General features: G+C 35.1%; 1 protein-coding gene across 1 annotated transcript; it reads left to right on the forward strand.

Moving 5' to 3' along the window:
• The first annotated feature begins 1,060 nt into the window (after positions 1 to 1,060).
• On the forward strand, positions 1,061 to 17,373 carry LOC107024007 (homogentisate phytyltransferase 1, chloroplastic). Its single transcript, NM_001323445.1, is given in 12 exon segments — positions 1,061 to 1,136; positions 2,660 to 2,946; positions 4,019 to 4,102; positions 4,184 to 4,258; positions 5,205 to 5,288; positions 6,211 to 6,300; positions 8,145 to 8,246; positions 8,646 to 8,741; positions 14,933 to 15,004; positions 15,097 to 15,192; positions 16,253 to 16,357; positions 17,332 to 17,373. Coding segments are annotated over 12 exon segments (1,209 nt in total).
• The last annotated feature ends 1,957 nt before the right edge of the window (positions 17,374 to 19,330 follow it).

Below are 19,330 nucleotides of genomic sequence, written 5' to 3' on the forward strand. Positions count from 1 at the left end.
ACTTAGATGCCATGTGAATGTCACATGACATGCCACATAAGCCAATAGAGTTCCACTCATGCCACGCAGACTAATAAACTTACCCCTAATTTTCCCCAATTTTCTCTATTTTCCGTAGAATTTAGAAACAATTTCACCAAAGAACATAGAACTCCTTTTCCTCATTTCTCCATTTCCTTAGAACGATTTCACAAAATACATAAGTTAGGGAAAGGGGGTTCTATGTTCTTCAGTGAAATCGTTTCTAAATTCTAAGGGAAATAAAGAAAATTGGGGAAAATTAGTGGTAAGTTTATTTTCTACGAGGCATTAGTGGAACTCTATTGCCTTATGTGGCATGACATGTGGTATCCACATGGCATCCAAGTGGCGTTTAACAGATCCTGTTAATGGGAAGAGTATTTTTGACCCTATATTTTGAGGGGAAGGATATATTTGTACCGAAATATAGTTTAAGGGTATATGTAAGCTATTTCGAATAGTTCAGGAGTATTTTTGACCCTTTTCCGATTTATTTACAACAACCACATACATTTATTGAACTTGCTACATATCATAATATTTTAAACTATCGGAAATAGAGATATATGAATCCTAAGTTTGTGTAATTTATATAAGTTAACACACTATTATTAAGCCCGTGCAAATCATCGAACTGCATACTAGTATAACTAATAAATTTTAAACTTAATTTTAACTTAAAAACAAACTTCAAAAAATATGTTATTTTAACCAAACTACCTAAAAAAATAGTTTAACTTAAAATCACTTCAAACAATTCAAATACAAAATACACGTTTTTCATTTTAATCAAACTATCTAAAAATAATTTAAAGTTAACATCACCTTAAACAAGTCGATGGAAAAATTAGGGTTGTGGTTAAAATGCACTTGTGTCTCCTAATTATGTATCCGACAAATTTTTTCTAATTTTGGTTTTTGTGTATTCTTTTAAATATGACAAAAATTGAAATGAGAAATAGCAGTATCCCATGTTCTGAAGTTTAATTTCAGGTAGTTCAAAGTAGAGTGGAGTTCAGTGCTGATTTAGAAATCAAAAATGGAATCTTTGCTTATTGGGTCCTTTCATAGACCATCAATTCCAGTTCCTGCTGAGTTTTCTCCACTCAAAACCAGTATGTAAAGTTGTACATTTTTGCTTTTTCTATGTGTGTTCTTGAATTTGTGGGATTTTTTTTAAGTATTTCAGTTTGCATGATGTAGTTTTCTTGTGTATTTTGCTTGTTAATTGGAAAAGTATCTTCAATCTTGAGTTCATTTCTAAGTTCTGGAGTCTAGTACTTGAAGTTCTAGTTCCACATTGGGTAATCTTGAGTTCATTTCTAAGTTCTGGAGTCTAGTAGTTTAAGTTCTAGTTCTACATTGGGTGTTCAAAAATCTTATACCCTTTAGTTTGTTGATGATTTTGTCGGATTGATCTGTATTTTGCCCCAAGCGTGTAAAACTTGAATCTTTTTCCTGGGTCAACAGATAATTGATTTATCTATGTATCCGTTGTCATTTCTGTGAAAGGAACTGCTATTTGTGGGTTCTCAAAATGGCAGGAATTTTTTAGTGTTGTAGCTTTGGATGGTATGATTTTCTTGTAATGTCAACATAAATGTTCAAGCCCCTGGAGTTTGTTCTAGTGGTAAGAGTGCAGAGTATGATGTGTGGATTAGGCGTTCATCATGGGTTTGAACCTTACTGCAAACACAACCCTGGTAGTTAGCGGCGGACCCATTATCTCCAAGTTGCTGACGTGCACCATTGACTCTAAGATATTCTTGGTTATTGTTGAAGAGTCTCACATCGAATGAAAAAGGGATGTTTGGTCTCCTTTTTATGGTCTTTGGGCAATTCTCTCCTTGTGAGCTAACTTTTTGGTTTCTATGTGCTGGAGTCACATCCCCGGAAGTTCTTAATTTCACAGTAAATGTTAACAGTTCTATCCTGTTTGGTTTTCTTGGTGAATCCTTATGATCCAAAACATGTTGTTTTCTGGTGGTACGTTAATCGTCATATTCTTTATTCTTATGTTTCACTGTGTGAGTTCAGGCATTTTGCTTTTAGAAGTCCAACCTGTTTTGTTGTTTGCCTATTTTCACGAGTATATAGTGTGCTAAATCTTTTTCTAATGTGAAACTTCTTGCTGCTGAACTTAGCTTCGTTTCATTATAAAATTTAGATTTTCCGACTTAGTTCCTGTTTCGAGAACAATTTTAATGCTCATCTGTCAGCTCCCTCTGGCTGGGTATATGCAGTGAGTACTAGAAAAGTTTGCTTTCTTGATCATGTTTTGGTGCTGGTTGAAATTCAAGAGATCGTGTTACAGACTTTGAGATTATGGATGACCAAAGTAGTGGTGGGAAGGAGCAGAAGCTCTGGCTGACATGTTGATATATGGTGTTTCCTTTTTGATAGGACCAAGCAATGATGATAATGGTTGTTCAAATGATACTGCGAAAAGGACTTGTGCTTTTAGATGTTGCAATGTGCTTTTGTGTATTAAATTTCCAGTACACTCTTTACTTACCATTTGAAGAAGCTATATCTGTAAAGTATAAAATTGCTGTAATTTATATGTGGTACCAATTGGAGAATTAGATTTGATTTTCTTCATGATCTGAATTATGTTTAAATGCCTCTGACATCATAGGTTCACATGCAATAGTACGGGTTTTGAAATGTAAAGCATGGAAGAGACCAAAAAAGCACTATTCCTCTTCAATGAAGTTGCAGCGGCAGTATATCACGCAAGAGCATGTTGGAGGAAGTGATCTAAGCACTATTGCTGCTGATAAAAAACTTAAACGGAGGTTTTTGGTGCACGCATCATCTGAACACCCTCTTGAATCTCAACCTTCTAAAAGTCCTTGGGACTCAGTGAATGATGCCGTAGATGCTTTCTACAGGTTCTCGCGGCCCCATACCATAATAGGAACAGTTAGGTTCACAACTCCTACATTGAGCAACATAACACGCCTATGGCTTATTCGTTTCCATGTTATATGAGTTGCCGTAGGATTTGGTTCTGACCCACCATTCATTTGTGTTTATTTATGTCATCATAATTCTTGTCAGATTTTAGTTTGTGTAGCTTGTAATGCCTTACCAAGAAATGAGTATATTATTAGTGCATCTGCTTTCAATTTAATTAGATATAGCTAGAGGAATAGGTTTTTTGATCGAGAGGGTGCTAAAAGATGTTAATTTCGTAGAATCAGCTTGATGGATAAAGCTCAGAAATTTCATGTGTTAGTACACAACAACATTTTCAGCTTATGGAGGATATGACCTTAGATAGGAGGGTATGGAGATCACGTATATGGGTAGAAGGTTAGTAGGTAGTTCTGAGTTGTCCTATTAGTAGCGTATTCATGTATTTGGTTTGATGGTAGTATAGAGCACCGTGTTGATTGTAGTATTAGCCTATTCATCTAGTCTTTGACTTTTGGTATATGATATCATCTGTGGTTTACTCTGTTTAGGTGATTGCACCTTGTTGTTGTTGTTTATCGGTTCCTTGCATATATGCTCCACAGTCCACACCGCTTTGATATTACTTGTCATGTTTCTCCCCACCATCATTTTTTTCCCAGTTAATTACTGCTTTGATTTGCTTGAGCCGAGGGTCTTGTGGAAACAGCCTCTCTACCTCAAAGAGATAGTGGTAAGGCCTGTGTATGCGACTATGCTCTACTCTTTCCAAACCCCACTTTGTGTGATGCACAGTGTATGTTTTTGTTGTTGTATGCATGCATACATTATATATTNGTTAATTACTGCTTTGATTTGCTTGAGCCGAGGGTCTTGTGGAAACAGCCTCTCTACCTCAAAGAGATAGTGGTAAGGCCTGTGTATGCGACTATGCTCTACTCTTTCCAGACCCCACTTTGTGTGATGCACAGTGTATGTTTTTGTTGTTGTATGCATGCATACATTATATATTTATTTTTTAATTTTGATAGATTGGAAGTACAAGAACAGTAAACTTACATTACTTTTCTTTGAGCAGGCATTGAGCATAATTTCAGTTTCTCTCCTTGCAGTTGAGAAGTTCTCTGATTTTTCTCCATTATTTTTCACTGGGGTGTTAGAGGTGGGTAAAGGTCATTCTTAGATTCAACTTAAGATGTGATCTGCGACGACAAGATTTTTGATTATCGCTATATTTTTGCAGGCCATTGTTGCTGCCCTATTCATGAACATTTACATAGTTGGTTTAAACCAGTTGTCTGACATCGAAATAGACAAGGTACTTTTCTATTTACTTAACATGGATCTGATTTCTGAATGCAGAACTATGCATGCTTCACTTTATCTGTTTGAAGGCCTTGTCGAGGACTCATCTTTCATGTTTTGTTCCGTCGTTTTATCTTTGGGGCTAGAGAGCGAGCAGACATGGGTGGGGTACGGTTCCACTGAATGTCTTCGGTCGGAATAGGTGGGTGACTCTTGTGTGTTTGAGAGAGGGGGGGGGGCGTATGTGCAAGTACATGTTTATAGTAATTGTAAATCCTGGATTTGCCTTTGGGAACTCGGGGACACATTAGAAGCTTTTAGAACTCACAAAGTACAGCTCTTCTACTCAATGTTTATGAAGATACTTGAGTATCTGGCTTGTCAATCAGTACATATAACATATACACAGTCTATAATTTTACGCAACTGAAGCTGAAGTAGTATCATGTTTCATTGACATCTGATGGGGTGGATGGGAGCTAGTTTTAGTCTTTTGATTCTTTGCTTCTAGCACCCAGGGTAAGCTAATCCTCTTTTGTTGTTCCCCACCAGCCTCTAATCCCTAGGTTGCAGATTTAAGATCACTTTGGGTGGTGAGGTAACTGATGTGGGAAAACGACTAAGGTCTACCCCTCTATCACCTGCATCTCAAAATTATTTCTCCTACTATATTCATCATGAATCATTAATATTGGAAACTAAGTTGGTATAAACTATCTGATAAAAGCTTTACAGCATTTTTCCCTTAATCATTAGGGAATTGACCAATTCATTGTAATCTTGATGTCCTACAAAATCTTTCCTGATCTGTCTGGGGAGTGGGGCTATAGCAATTAGGGTTCTTCTTTCAGAGGAAAAGTTCTTGGGAGTATATTTAGTTTTTCTTACTTAGTTGATAAAATACTTTTCAGCAGTTTTTTCTACTTTGGCATCTGAAGTATTGAGATGTTCCTTTTCAGGTAAACAAGCCATATCTTCCATTGGCATCAGGGGAATACTCTGTACAAACTGGAGTGATTGTTGTGTCGTCTTTTGCCATTTTGGTAATATAAAACCCTTCCCTTTAAGCACTAAAATCTTCGTCTCAAGCTGTGCATGCATTCCATCTCTTATATTGCAGTTGTTCATATACGTGGTAAACATTTATCTTCAAGATTCCCCAGCCTAATCTTCATTGAGTTAGAAGAAAAGTTAGAAGGTAGAGAGGATGTTGTGGGTTAGTGAATATTGTTAGCCCTTTTGTCTCTTAGACTTGTTGGGGTCATGGTACATGATTTTCTTTAAAGCAGAGTCTGATTTTAAATATCCTGCCTGACATAATGCTCAAAAGTTTGTTTTGGGCATGTAAGCTTCAGGTTTTGTTCAGTTGGTTATACTTTTAGCTGCTGGGGAGAGCATATGCTTATGTGCTTTACTGTTTAGATTACTTAAAAGCAGCATCCTCCATAGTCCCGACTCCTGAGAAGGTAAGATGCAGAGTATTTTGTTGACATTGTTTTCCACCCTTTGTTAGCAGTTTTGAACTTGGAGAACTAGGGGTTGCTATTGCTCTCGCCCCTCGGAGATTTCTGGGTTGTCCACCCAAAAAATTAGGGTTGCTATTCGTATCTCGTGTTCGTCTTCTTCTGTAACACTTAGTGATATAGTTTGTGAGTCTAAAGTTAAAAGGGTTCTAAATATGAAAAGATTGAAGCTCATTCAAGTATCCACAGTCTGCACTAGAAGGCTTGGTATCATCCTTAGTCACAGAGGCCAAAATATTGGTTGCTCAATTCTTGGGTGGTTATTCTTCAGTGACTGATGTTCTGTACTTCTGTTACTGCTCTACATTCATTGTATATAAATCAAAGGAATCATGACATAGCATGTGAACTTCCAATTTCCACTTTCAAAAGGATTAAAATTACATCCATAGATATTCACGTGCTCATTTCATGACTACAGATATAACTCTTCTCCTTTCAGAGTTTTTGGCTTGGATGGATCGTTGGTTCCTGGCCTTTATTTTGGGCTCTTTTCATCAGTTTTGTACTGGGAACTGCCTATTCAATAAATGTGAGTTGCTTTCATTTTTGCCACTTATTGTTAATTATCAAGATTAAGAATTTATTTATTCTTTTAAAATAGAATAAACTCCGCTGTTCTTTACAGGGTAACTTGACATCACAAATTCTTTTTGTTATATAAAAGGAAATGGAAATTGGAAATAGTGTTCCAGTGTTTCTTCTCTTTTTTCCGTGAAGTTAAGAACAGAAAAAACTTGCAATCGTAATTATAAAAATTCTGTCATTTTGTGTCAGATAAAAGGCACTAGAATATCCCATGCTGATGTCGAATGTTCGTTTGCACTGTGGCAGAAGATTTATTATGCCTCTGATCCTGGTTGACATCTGGTTGAAAACTGTTACAGTAATTTGGGAATTCAAAAGTTAGTTGACAAAGTTAGTTAAACACTGTTAAGCTACAATAATCAGTGTAGTGGTAGTTAGTTAGATGTTAGTTGTAACTGAATTTGTTAGATGGAATAAGTCAGTCAAGTCTTTATAAATAGACAATGTAATAATCAGTTACATTCATCATGTTGAATATACAGATTTCTTTCTCTCTTTCTAAACTCTCTCTTCCTGTTCTTCTTCATTACTAACTGTTTTCTCGGGAAATCCTGAAACAGTGCTTCAATCCTCAAATTCATTGGGAATTCCTGCAATCGAGTAACAAAAACAGATGATTGCATTAGTTTATAGTTTTATACTTAATATGCAGGAACTGAGTTCCCTTAACACCATATTACTCCATTGTTCTGTTTCCTAAGTCTTCCTATGATAATTCACTTATAATCTCATTGATCCACCGAACTGACGATTAACAGTTCTCTCCTTTGAATTGATTAGCTTCTAATGGGTCCAAGAGTTTTTGTTCCTATGAGAGGTAAACCTGGGGTTCTGGCATTAAGGCAAAATCAGTTTGCTACTTGTTCATAGTCTCTTGAGTTTTCGCTTAGTTTTGTGGTTGACTTATCTTACTTCTACAATTTTGAAGTGTCAATCTAATTACCCTTGAAGTTTCATTTGGTAGTAGTAATTTGATCCTCAAATTTTGACTGGTATAACTGATAAGGTTCTTTAACTGTTAATGATTCTTCAGCAGATGTTCGCTATAGATGGGTTATAGAGAGAGAGACTCCTATCTAGAAACAAGAATGTTCCAATATTTAACAAAATNGGTTCTTTAACTGTTAATGATTCTTCAGCAGATGTTCGCTATAGATGGGTTATAGAGAGAGAGACTCCTATCTAGAAACAAGAATGTTCCAATATTTAACAAAATTGGAACTGCTATATATTTTTGGATGAAGGGAGTAAATGTTTTAGCTTGATTTCTCATGCAACAATTTAATAGAGGATTATTCTAGATTCTTCTATGGTTCTACCACCATTTTACCTTCAAAAGTGTTAGAGATCCTCCTGCAAATCCAAGTGTCTCCCTCTTAGTTTTGATTTGCACAATCATATCAGATTTGGGTTTTTTGTTGCTTGTCTCATTGGTTTTGGCTTTATCACAATTTTATAGTAAGGACGCAATAATAAGGAAGAACAAATACTGCCATGAATAATAATGTGGTCTGGCTGACTCAGACTACTGCAATTTTAATTGCATTCCAGTGAAATTTCATCATTTTCACATGTAACTATAATTGCTCTCAGAAATGCATGATAGTAAGTAGTAGGCATAAATATGGAAGGTCAGAAATGACACTTGGGAGAGGCTGGCGCTCTCCAGAGAGTTTCCTTAACTTGAATAATTTCACTTCCATTCCTGGGTGTAAGATCAGTAAAATGTGTGTGATATTACAGGAAAGGTTTCTAATTGGTGTTCGCAAAATGCTTCTACATTTTCAGTTACCACTTTTGAGATGGAAGAGATTTGCTGTGGTTGCTGCAATGTGCATCTTTGCTGTACGAGCGGTGATAGTTCAGATAGCTTTTTATTTGCATATTCAGGTCTGTGTTAATTGCTATTTCTACAATTTATGCTTATCTTTTTGTTTTGCCCACAGAGAATGTATAGATTAAAGTATTTACTGTTCTACATGAAGACCTGAATTTCAAATGTCAGAACAAGTATGATTTGATAAGGACCAAAAACCTTCTACTCTGTTATGTGATGTTTAGACTTCATTTATTGGAAAAAAAAAAGGGGGGGGGGGGGGGGNTATCTATTTCCTTGTGCATTCTCCGTAATCATCGTATTTAAATACATATTTGTTTGTCAGTTTGTTGTAAATATATATTCCTATTGACTAAAAACGAGATCAAGTATGTGTAAAGTTGTAGACTACCTGAATCACCTTTATGTCTGGTACTCCTCTCATTTCCTGACATAAGTATTTCACTTTTCAGACTTATGTATATAGAAGAACAGCTGTCCTTTCAAGACCTTTAATATTTGCAACAGCATTTATGAGTTTTTTCTCAGTTGTTATAGCATTATTCAAGGTAAATTTGCTCTCTAAACCTGATTACATAAAAGATCATTTTTGTTTTAATCTTTATGAAGAAAGACACTTATTTTGTAAACCATAAGAAGAAATTATCGCAATGGAGGCCTAGGTGTTCTTTGCTTAGAAGAAGTAAATGTGTCCGGTTCATTACTTTGCTTTCACATAAAAATAATAATGGGAGAATTCGCTTCTCTGTTATCTAGTCTCTAGGTAGTGTACATCCAACGCTGTAGCACGGACCATGTAAACAGATTTATTTTGGAAGTATGAAGATATCTTGACACAAATAAGCAATTTAATTGAATGTACTATTAAGATACAGACTTCAGCAATGAGAGCATTCTGCATCACAAAATGTGATGCAAGGGTTAGTGGTTGAACTCTTTCCACTAATCTTTTTTTTTTTTTAATCTGGTAACAGTTTGTATTAAATTCAGTACTACCTTAGTACTGGAAAAATCATATTTACAGAAGAGTATAAGAAAATAAATTCTAGACTGTTGGATTAGGAGAGGAGGCAGTAAGAGTCAAAAGAGATGGTGGAAGCTAATACCATCATGTGTATGGTGGTCAGTCTGGAAAGAAAGAAATGGAAGATGTTTTGAAGATAGATCCAATTCCATCCACAAAGTTAAATGGAATTGTATAGTATCTCTACTTTTTTGGTGTAAACAGCTTTGTATAGATGATATAGACCAGATTATAGATTTGATAGGAAATCTGTAATTATTCCTTTTTGGAGGTAGCCAGCATATCTTTAATGCTGAAGAATTCAACCTTACCAGTTTCAAAAAAAAAATAAAAAAATCTAAGGACTGTTTCAGTATCATCAGAATAAGCCTTTGTACACCACAAACAGAAAAAAATACAGTTAAGCTTGAATTACTGTACATTGCACCTCCTATCTTCAAAACATTTGACATTTCTTTCTCTGCACATTGTCCACCAAATACATGCTAGGATTATCCTCCATCTATCTCTGCTTCTTGCACCAACTCCAGCTTCCTCCCAGCTGAAAGGAATGTTGACAATCTTACTAGACATTGTCCATGAGATGCCTCTGAGATTGATAGTAATCTTCCACTGTTGATCAGTGATTAGACAGTGCAGAAACAGCTGATTAACTGTCTCAGCATTATTACCACACAAAGAACATCTTGAACATAGGATATCCCCCTCATTCCAGATTTTCATGAGTAAGGACAGACTCATTGGCCAAGAGCCAAGTGAAACATGCTACTTTAAGAGGGTAATCTTCCAAATGTGCTTCCATGGTTGGTAATAACTGGCTCAACTTGATTTATAATCTTGTACCCACACCTTATCTTGTATTAACATTTGCTATGTCCCTTGCTCCATAAACAGTCCACTCTCATTTTTGTCTCCAAAAACTTGTATAACTCAGTCAACCTTGGAATCTCCCAGTCATTCAAAGGTCTTCCGAGTATCAAGTCCAATCTCTGATGGTTCCACATCTCAGAAATCAGTTTTGTATTGATGTTGGGCCAGAGCAAAATATCAGGGAATGGAGCTTGTAACCTAGTAAAACCCATCCAATTGTCTGTCCAAAAAAGAGTTCTGTTGCTATTGAAAACCTTGACATCAGACTCACTTTTAAGAAAAGTTAGTAGGACCTAATGGATCTCTAGAGACTTACACCATAAGGGGTAGTAACTTCTTTAGAGACCCAATTATCTAGAGATTTAGGAATCCTGAGAGTACCTCCATAGCCATTTTTCACCTTTTGAGCTTTACTCAGATTCTTGAGGTTTTCGATACCTAACCCATCTTGACTTTTCCTTCTAATAAGATTTTTCCATTTGCTAAATGGAAACCTCTTCCTTTTTATTACCTTGTCAATGTGAAAGATCTTCTGAATTTATCCCTACTATGAGTAGCAGCCTGAGGGATATGGAATAGGGATATCATATATATTGGTAAAGCATCTAAAATAAAGTTTGTCAACATTAGTCTGCCTCCCAATAATAAATATTGTGATCTCCATCTGGACAACTTCTTCTCACACTTCTCCAAAATTGGATTCCAGATTTCTTTCGATTTGGATTTTGCTCCCAAAGGCATGCCAAGATATACTGAAGGCAAGGTACCCACTACACCACCCAAAATCTGTGTCAGATACAACATATAGGTACCAAATTAATTGTAATAAGGTGGCTCTTATATTCCAGTTAATGTGAAGCCCAGGGATGCCTTCAGAAAAATCACAATTAATCTCTAAAACAACCATTATTCCTCATCCGCATCATGTAAAATTAGAGTATCATCAACATATTCTAGATGAGTGATCTCTAGATTATGTTCATTTGTTTCTGGCAACTTCAAAATCCTGACTCTTTTCATTTGTCTTAGCAATTTTAAGCATGTTGTTAAGATCCTCCATTGCTATAACAAATAAGAAAGGGATAGGGGATCCCCTCGTCTTATCCCTCTATTGTAAACTGAAAAAACCTTACTGGTGTTTTATTAGTAGGATGGAAAATTTCACAGTTGAGATACAGAATTTCACCCAATTGATCCACTTCTGTCTCAGTTTTCTGTGGATGAACTCAAGTTGACATGGTCAAATGCTTTGTCAATCGAGTTTGCATAGGATGTCGGGCTTCCTTTGTGGAGATTGATTTTAGACCATGTTCCAGTAGCTTTTCTATATGGTCACTGGCAACATACTAAATCATATTTTAAATTTGAGAATTGGTGGTTAAACTCTGAAGGTTTTTTTGATAGAATCAAAAGTTGGTGGTCTTCCTTTGCGTTCTCTGGAAGCCTAATTACATTCTGGCTTGTAAACTTAAAGCTCTCAACGGTAAACTTAAAGAATGGAGCAGGGGAATTGAGGCTTCAAAAATCTAAATTGTTGAGTCAATTGGCTGATTTAGATTCCATATTAGAAAGCAGAGAATTGATAGAAGAGGAAATTGTAAAGAAAGCTACTGCCTTCATGGAATATGAAAAAAGCCAAAAGCCTTAGGAATGAAGAGGTGTCCTGGAGACAGAGATGTAGAGGCTTATGGCTCAAAGAGGGGGACAGGAACACCAACTTTTCCCACCAAACTGCTAGTGCCCATAAGAGATACCAGTGTTTTGGATGGCGAAAGGCGACAAGGGCCTGGCTCGCCTCGCCTCGCCTCGCGGTGAGGCGAGAGGCGAGGCACTTGCCTTTTGAAATGAGGCGCCAATTAATACCAAAAATTAAAAATATTTAATCGCATAGATAAATATCCAAAATCTCAATAGCAATAACATATATTAGCAAATAATTCAATTCAAAAACTAATAGTAGATACTAAAAGTCTAGAACTTAAAAGACCCAATAATTCAGAAGACAATACTAGAACTCTAAAACTAAAAGTCTATTCTTCTTCAAAACTATCCAACTCTTTATTTTTGAAACTCGTAAGGTTGTATTTTTCAGCATTAAGGGCATGCTGGCCACCACCAAAAAGTGTCAATCGCAAACTTCCTATCAAATCTACAATCTGGTCTGTATCTACTATACACAACTGTTTACACCAAAAAAGTAGATATTCTATACAATTCCATTTGACCTTGTATATGGAATTGGATCTATTGTCGAAACATCTACTGTTCCTTTCCTTCCAAACTGACCACCATATACATGATAGTATTAACCTCCACCATCTCTTCTGGCTCTTGGTACCTTATCTCCTTACCCACCTCTTCAACACGTTTGATGTACGTTCTGGCATAGTCCAATTCTGATTTGAGATGCTAAGGAACAAATTCCAGATTTGAGCAGTGTAATTACAGTGCAAGAAGAGGTGGCTGTTGGTTTCACTTGTCAAATTGCATAAAAAACACCTAGGGACCAGCTGTCTACCCTTCTTCTGAAGTACTTCTTGTGTTAAACAAGCTCTCTTTATCACTAGCCAAGTGAAGCATTTCACTTTTGTAGGAGTATCCCCCTTCCAAAGATAGTTCCAGAGGTGTTTTGGCCTCCCTGCCATCACTTGGAGACCTCTTCTGTAAGCACTGTTGACTGAGAAAAGGCCTTCTTTGCTGTGCTTCCACAACATCCTGTCTGTGGCATTGGTGTTGAAGATCAAAACTATCCAACTCTTGAAGATCAACATCCTCTACATCATTATATTGCTCCTCATCTTCTTCCTCCTCATATTCTTCATCAATTAGTGTCCGAGTCCTACTTGAAGTTAAACTTGTATGTGTAGTTTCTACTCCTTTGTCCTTGTCAAGTGCTCTTGATCTTGAAGAAAGTTACGTAAGATGATAGATACTCTCAGCAATTCCAATTGTCATAGCAACACTACCCCAAGTAAGATCATCATCCTCATATATTAGTTCATCTTCTTGATCTTCGGGGCATCCAACTAACCATTCATTTGAAAATTTTGAATCCAAGCAAACTGGATCAATGAGTTCACAAGCATCATAAGTCATAATGACGTTTCAATGTTCTATTGTACTTAATGTACACTAGATCATTGAGACGCGATAGTGCAAGCCTATTCCTATTTTTGGAATGAATCTGCACATAAGTTATAGATATTAACTAATGTCTAATAGATACTGATAATAATATAATATGGAAATTAGGATATATTTTTTTACTTGCGTGTTCAAACACACTCCAATTTCGCTCACATCCGGATGAGCTACAAGTTAGGCTTAGGGCCTGTTTGGATTGACTTTTTGCTTACGACTATAAGCCAAAAGCCATAAGTTAGGATTTCTAACTTATGACTTTTGGCTTATTTTTGTTATTTTGGCTTTAAAGTAAGTGCTTAAAAGCTATTTTGGCTTATAAGCACCTAAAATAAGTCAATCCAAACGGGCACTTAATACTTTCATGGCAAACTTTTGCAATTTGGTGTTTCACTACCAAATAGTGACCACCATTCAACTATAATAAAATGAATTTAAAGGTTAATGAGTATAAATAAGTCAAATAATTGAAGTAAGAGCTAAATCAACTCACTTACCCGATGACCTTGTATCTTTAGCTCTTTTAGCCGGACCACAACCAAATAGTCCATCCGCCATTTTGTACCTAGGAAGCTTAGCGACTAGTAAATCTTGTATTGCTGTATCGGGGATCATCTTCTCAATACATGCATAATACTCATCCCACAGAGTCTTTAGTAAAGTTCCCTCTTCTTGGGCTTTATAAAACATTCTTGGGTTCAAAACATGGCCTGCAGCATGCAAAGGCCGATGAAGTTGGTCTAACCACCTTGCATCAATAATTTCAAACACTTTCTCATTTTGCTTCTTAACTCCACAAAAACCCCGTGGATTAGTTTCCTTGGCTCTATCCATTGCTTCATAAATATAGCCCATTGGTGGTTTTTTCTCCCTATCCACCAAACAAAGCACTTTTGTCAAAGGGCCACAAACTGTAAGTGCTCGAACAATATCATTCCAAATGTGGGCAGAAATAATAAGGTTGACAACTTCTTTCCGCAAAGTTTCTTTTGCAAATTTACTTGAAGTCCATTCAGTTGAGAGGACGGAAATTCTCAAGTTTNACTGTAAGTGCTCGAACAATATCATTCCAAATGTGGGCAGAAATAATAAGGTTGACAACTTCTTTCCGCAAAGTTTCTTTTGCAAATTTACTTGAAGTCCATTCAGTTGAGAGGACGGAAATTCTCAAGTTTTTCCTTTGTATGTACATGAACTGACAAAGTTAAGAAGGCCGTTGCAAATCTTATCTTGGCCGGTTTTACCAAATTTCTTTCCTTGGTGAATTTTCTTATCAAGTTTAACAACAATGACCTTTGACTAATGTAAGAATGGATTTTGTTGGCCTTCTTAAAAACTGTTAAAGTAAAATTATTGTAATTAGTAGCTAATGAGTATTAAGTATTGACTATAAAAAAAGTTAAAGGATAGGAGAGTGATATTACCAGAAGCATATGGATTAACCTGGATGCTGGACTAATGTCACTAAAGAACTAATTTCTCTCATGATGCTAGACTAATGTCATGTTGCTCAAAAGAGATCAGAAATGAAAACTGAATATTTGATGTAGCTAGAAGTCAAGTAAGGCAACAATGTAAAATTCACTAAAAAGTTTAGAAAACTAAATTTCTCTCTAGCCTCATAGCCTGAAATGTGATCATTTATAGATATTTGCAATAAATCCAAGCTACAGAAAGTCATCTAATTTTCACATGCTACTGTAGGACATACCTGATATTGTTGGTGACAAGATCTTTGGAATTCAATCTTTTACTGTCCGCTTGGGTCAAGAGAGGGTAAGTATCAAAGTCTGGCTAATGACTTGAGGCATTTGTTCACTCTATTTTATTGTCTCATATACTTGACTATACTTGTTCACTTTTGGCAGGTCTTTTGGATTTGTATTGGTCTACTTGAAATGGCTTATCTTGTTGCCATCGTAGTGGGTGCAGCATCTTCCAACACCTGGAGCAAATATTTTACTGTAATCCACCTTGAACTCTTGTAATTGTTTCATAGAGAGATTGTTAATTATAAAAAAACGAGAGCAAGTAAATAGATTGCTAAAGACGAGCTGTTACTTTATCCTCCTCAGACTCCACGTTTGGGGGGATTACACTAGGTATGTTATTGTTGTTGGATCTCTGCCCTGCATGATAGTTTTTCTTCCAACTTTTGAGGCTTATATAACACGAGTCCATAGAGAAGTGTAAACACAGCCAAATTAGAAGTCTGCTTGCTCATCTATCTGCATTGTTATTTCAATATCAAGGATTTTCAGCTTTGGGGTTTTTAACTTTCAGACAAAGCAAGGGAAGAATGTAATATTAATTTGGTTGAAAAGGAAAATGTCTCTCATCCTTAGCACATAAATCATATATCTGTAGTGGCTGAAGTCTGTTGCCTCATTTTTACTTGAAAAAAGAAACATGGGACAGGCGTGGCAAATAATGACTTCATTGCCAGATCCTCCCAACAGAAAATATAGCCAAATTTCTTCCCTTCTGTTATAAAATCATCACCACCAATCTATGTCGCCTTCACCAATATCCTGTAGTGGGCATCTCCCCTTTTTGTTCTCCATCTTGCTGGAGTAGTGTGTTGTAATTAAAGAAGCAGTCTGGACTTTATTATCAAGGAGAATTTAAAAAGGTAAACCTAGTCTTTTCTCTGTCGTTGCTTTTCCTTCCATTTCTTCCTACAGGCTTTTATCGTATCTTGATTCTACTTTGTATCCTACTTTCTTGTTTGTTCTTAGCTCTTTGTCTTAACATCTTCCAGAAGTTGTTGTCTCAATTAGGCAGTGGATTGGGGCGTCAGTTCATTTATCCTGTTTTTGTCTGAGATATCAGGCTACATGTTTTTACCAACAATAAGTTAATCAAAATAGGAAAAATTAAGTACCAAATGTTTCCAAGATATTGTTACTGATGCAACAGTGAGTAACCAGTGTATGGTCATTGTGTAATAGGTTAGTCTTTGTTCAACATTTGAGCTTCCAAATGACCTGCACTGACATGTGTACTTATTTTTGCATTTGTCAGATTCTGGGTCATTCTGCTTTGGCTCTTTTACTTTGGACTCGTGCCAAATCAGTCGACTTCAGTAGTAAAGCAGCAATAACATCCTTTTACATGTTCATATGGAAGGTAAGATTTCTCCCAGCATTCTGGAAAATGTAACGAAGTCATGGAAAATGACTGCACGTTAGCTCAAAGCAGTGGCGTATTCAGTACGTAAAGCAAGAAAATAAAATCTTTTCTAGCTTTATTGTTGCGTATAAACATATCTTTGGCCTTAAAACTACTGTACCTTTGATTTTCCTGCACTTGCTAGAGTATAATGGAGGTACAAAATGCTAATCTCTTATTGGTACATGCTTATATCATCTGACTTGTACGAATTTTGCTTGCACTTATTTAGTCTCTTAGCTTGGTGTTCAAGCATGACCTTTATCTGAAGATCCTTTGGTTGAACTTCATATTTGTTTTTCATTATTGATATAATAACTATGTTCTTATTAAATATGTTATCTTAAATTGTAACTCTATATTATCTCATGCTGAGCTTTATTATATGCTGTAAATCGAAAATGATTTGGGTTTAATAACAAGTGTCGTTACGGCTTTTTTCTGACATAATACCCGTACTTGTTCTTTGGACTAACGTTAGGGCAAGTAGATTAAAACCATAGAGCAACATGATGTCGAGAGAATTTTACAGCATTAGATATTGACCAGCCTTAGTTCTCAATCTCAAGAACAAACCTAGGTAATAACTTTCTCTCCAAGACTCGACTTAGATTTCCCCCCACAGGAAACATTGTTTTTATAAGCTTACACAAAAGTGGAGTAATATGTATAGAAGCTGAAGGGGTGAAACTCAGCAATTTATAGTGTCAAAAGTAATCATACTGTAGCATCAATAATGCATATCTTACACTACAATAGTGAAGAATACTTTGGCAATATCACTACAAGGTTAAGCTTGAATCTGTTGCTAGAGTTTTGTACAAAATGCACCTTAGTTTCTTTCTTTAATTAGCTTGAACCTTGCTTATACAGTTCATCTTTTTAGGACTCGTTTCGATCAATTTAACCTTTTTCATTATTGTTGCTGGCAGCTTTTTTATGCAGAGTATCTGCTCATACCGCTCGTGAGGTGAATGAATGTACAAGTCTCTCAACTTTCACTGGAAGTGGTAAAATTCTCCTAGACTTTGAAAATTATCCTAATTCTGGTAAATGTAAGTTTGGGTAAAAGAAATTGCACCTAATTGTGTTGCATTTTCATAATCAGATTAACTGTTTCTGATTATTCAGATTCTGTTTGATTATTATTAGCTTAAAGTAAAGGGAGAAGGGTAAAAAAATACTCCCAACTTTCGTCTAATAGTTAGCTTTACCTTTCGTTATACTATCAGGCCATTTATATCCCGTTGTCAGTTTTAGGTCCTATTACACTTGGAAAACTCTAGCATGGGAAAGGGAGATCAAGGGGGTGTGTTTGGTATGATGGAAGATGTTTTTTTAGAAAATGTTTTTTTTTTCGGAAACAATTTGAAGTGAATTGAATTATTAGTCATGTTTTTGATCAATTAGTGGGTCGGATTAGATGTAAATAGGCTTTTTTGTTTGTTGTTTATGGACTCACTTTGAGCCCATCAAACACTCTCTTCAATAAAATCAGATTAACAGTCCAAGTTTACTTCAAAATCAAAATCACCTTTAAATAGTCTCAAAATTTAGGTATGAAATTCTTTCGATGTTATGAGTCTTTTGACATATAAGTAAGGCAAAAGACCCCGTGGCCTTTTTGGACAAGTCATCCTTTTTTAACTTAGGAAAAATTACGTAATTACGCGATCTAAGATAACATAAGGAATTAAAAATTCCTACCTTTAATTAAAATACAGTACATTATAATTTTGTTTGTAAATGTTATTGTTGATACAACTCTTATTCTTTCAAATCTAAATAAATATGAATCCGGATTATAGTCATGTATCTGATACACAACTTATGTATCATTTACTCTATATCGAATGAAGAAATAAAGTATCCGTGAATTCCAAAGAATCTTAATAATATAGTTTATACTTTTAACTTAACGTTTAAGCCCAAATAACTTTTGTGCAAAGTTAGAGTTATGATTAGACTTCTAGTCCATTTCGGCCTAATTTATGTACATTCAAATATTAATTAAACTAGGGAATTTGGCCGCGCTTCGCGCGGTCTTTAAAATAAATATTAAAGGATTACTTTTTTTAATTAATTCTATAGCTCTCTTTATTTTCAAACGTAATATTATCACTTTATTTTTTTTACTTATATATTAATTATGAATATCGTTTTGAGATGACGGTTGAAATGAAACTTAACAAATTTAACATCTATAATCTATTAAATGAGGGATAGTACATTATTAATCAATATGTCAAATGTCAATATATATTTTCTTAGTAATTTTTTTGTTTGGACATGTGGTTAATATGTCACTTTCTACATTTTATTGGAATATCAATGAGTTTGAATCTTTATATTACAACATATACTCCGATGTAATTTTTTTCTTGAATACATAAGAATTATATTATAAATAACTGAAAAATACTAATAAAATACATCTACACGTCTTGTTATCCTTTTTCATATTGATATGATAAAACTCATTTGAATATTTCATTTTTCAATCGTTTTTGTTCCTTTTTCAAATATACTATTTAAATTTGTATGATTTTTGCATGAATCACATCTATTGGTATTTTAGATTCTTTAGCTACACCTATATCAAAGATAATTGTTATCATTTGTCAAATTTGTTTTTTAAGGATGTTATCCAAAATGTTACGCTATTATTAAATTTCAATATAATCAACCTCGAATGAGAATATGTTTTTTCAAAAAAATTATTAACTCGTTTACTATATTTTAATCTATATCTTTTATATGAAATATAAAGATAAAAGATTCATATAAACTACGTAAAAATATTTGATAGATAATAAACATCTTCACATATTATGTGTATAGAATAATAAAATTCAAAAGTTAATTAAATTGAATACTCTGATAATATGTTTCATTTCAAATATATTTCTTGCATTCTCAAATCAATGATTG

This window comes from Solanum pennellii, chromosome 7 (genome assembly GCF_001406875.1).
Source record: "Solanum pennellii chromosome 7, SPENNV200".
Classification (NCBI taxonomy): domain Eukaryota; kingdom Viridiplantae; phylum Streptophyta; class Magnoliopsida; order Solanales; family Solanaceae; genus Solanum; species Solanum pennellii.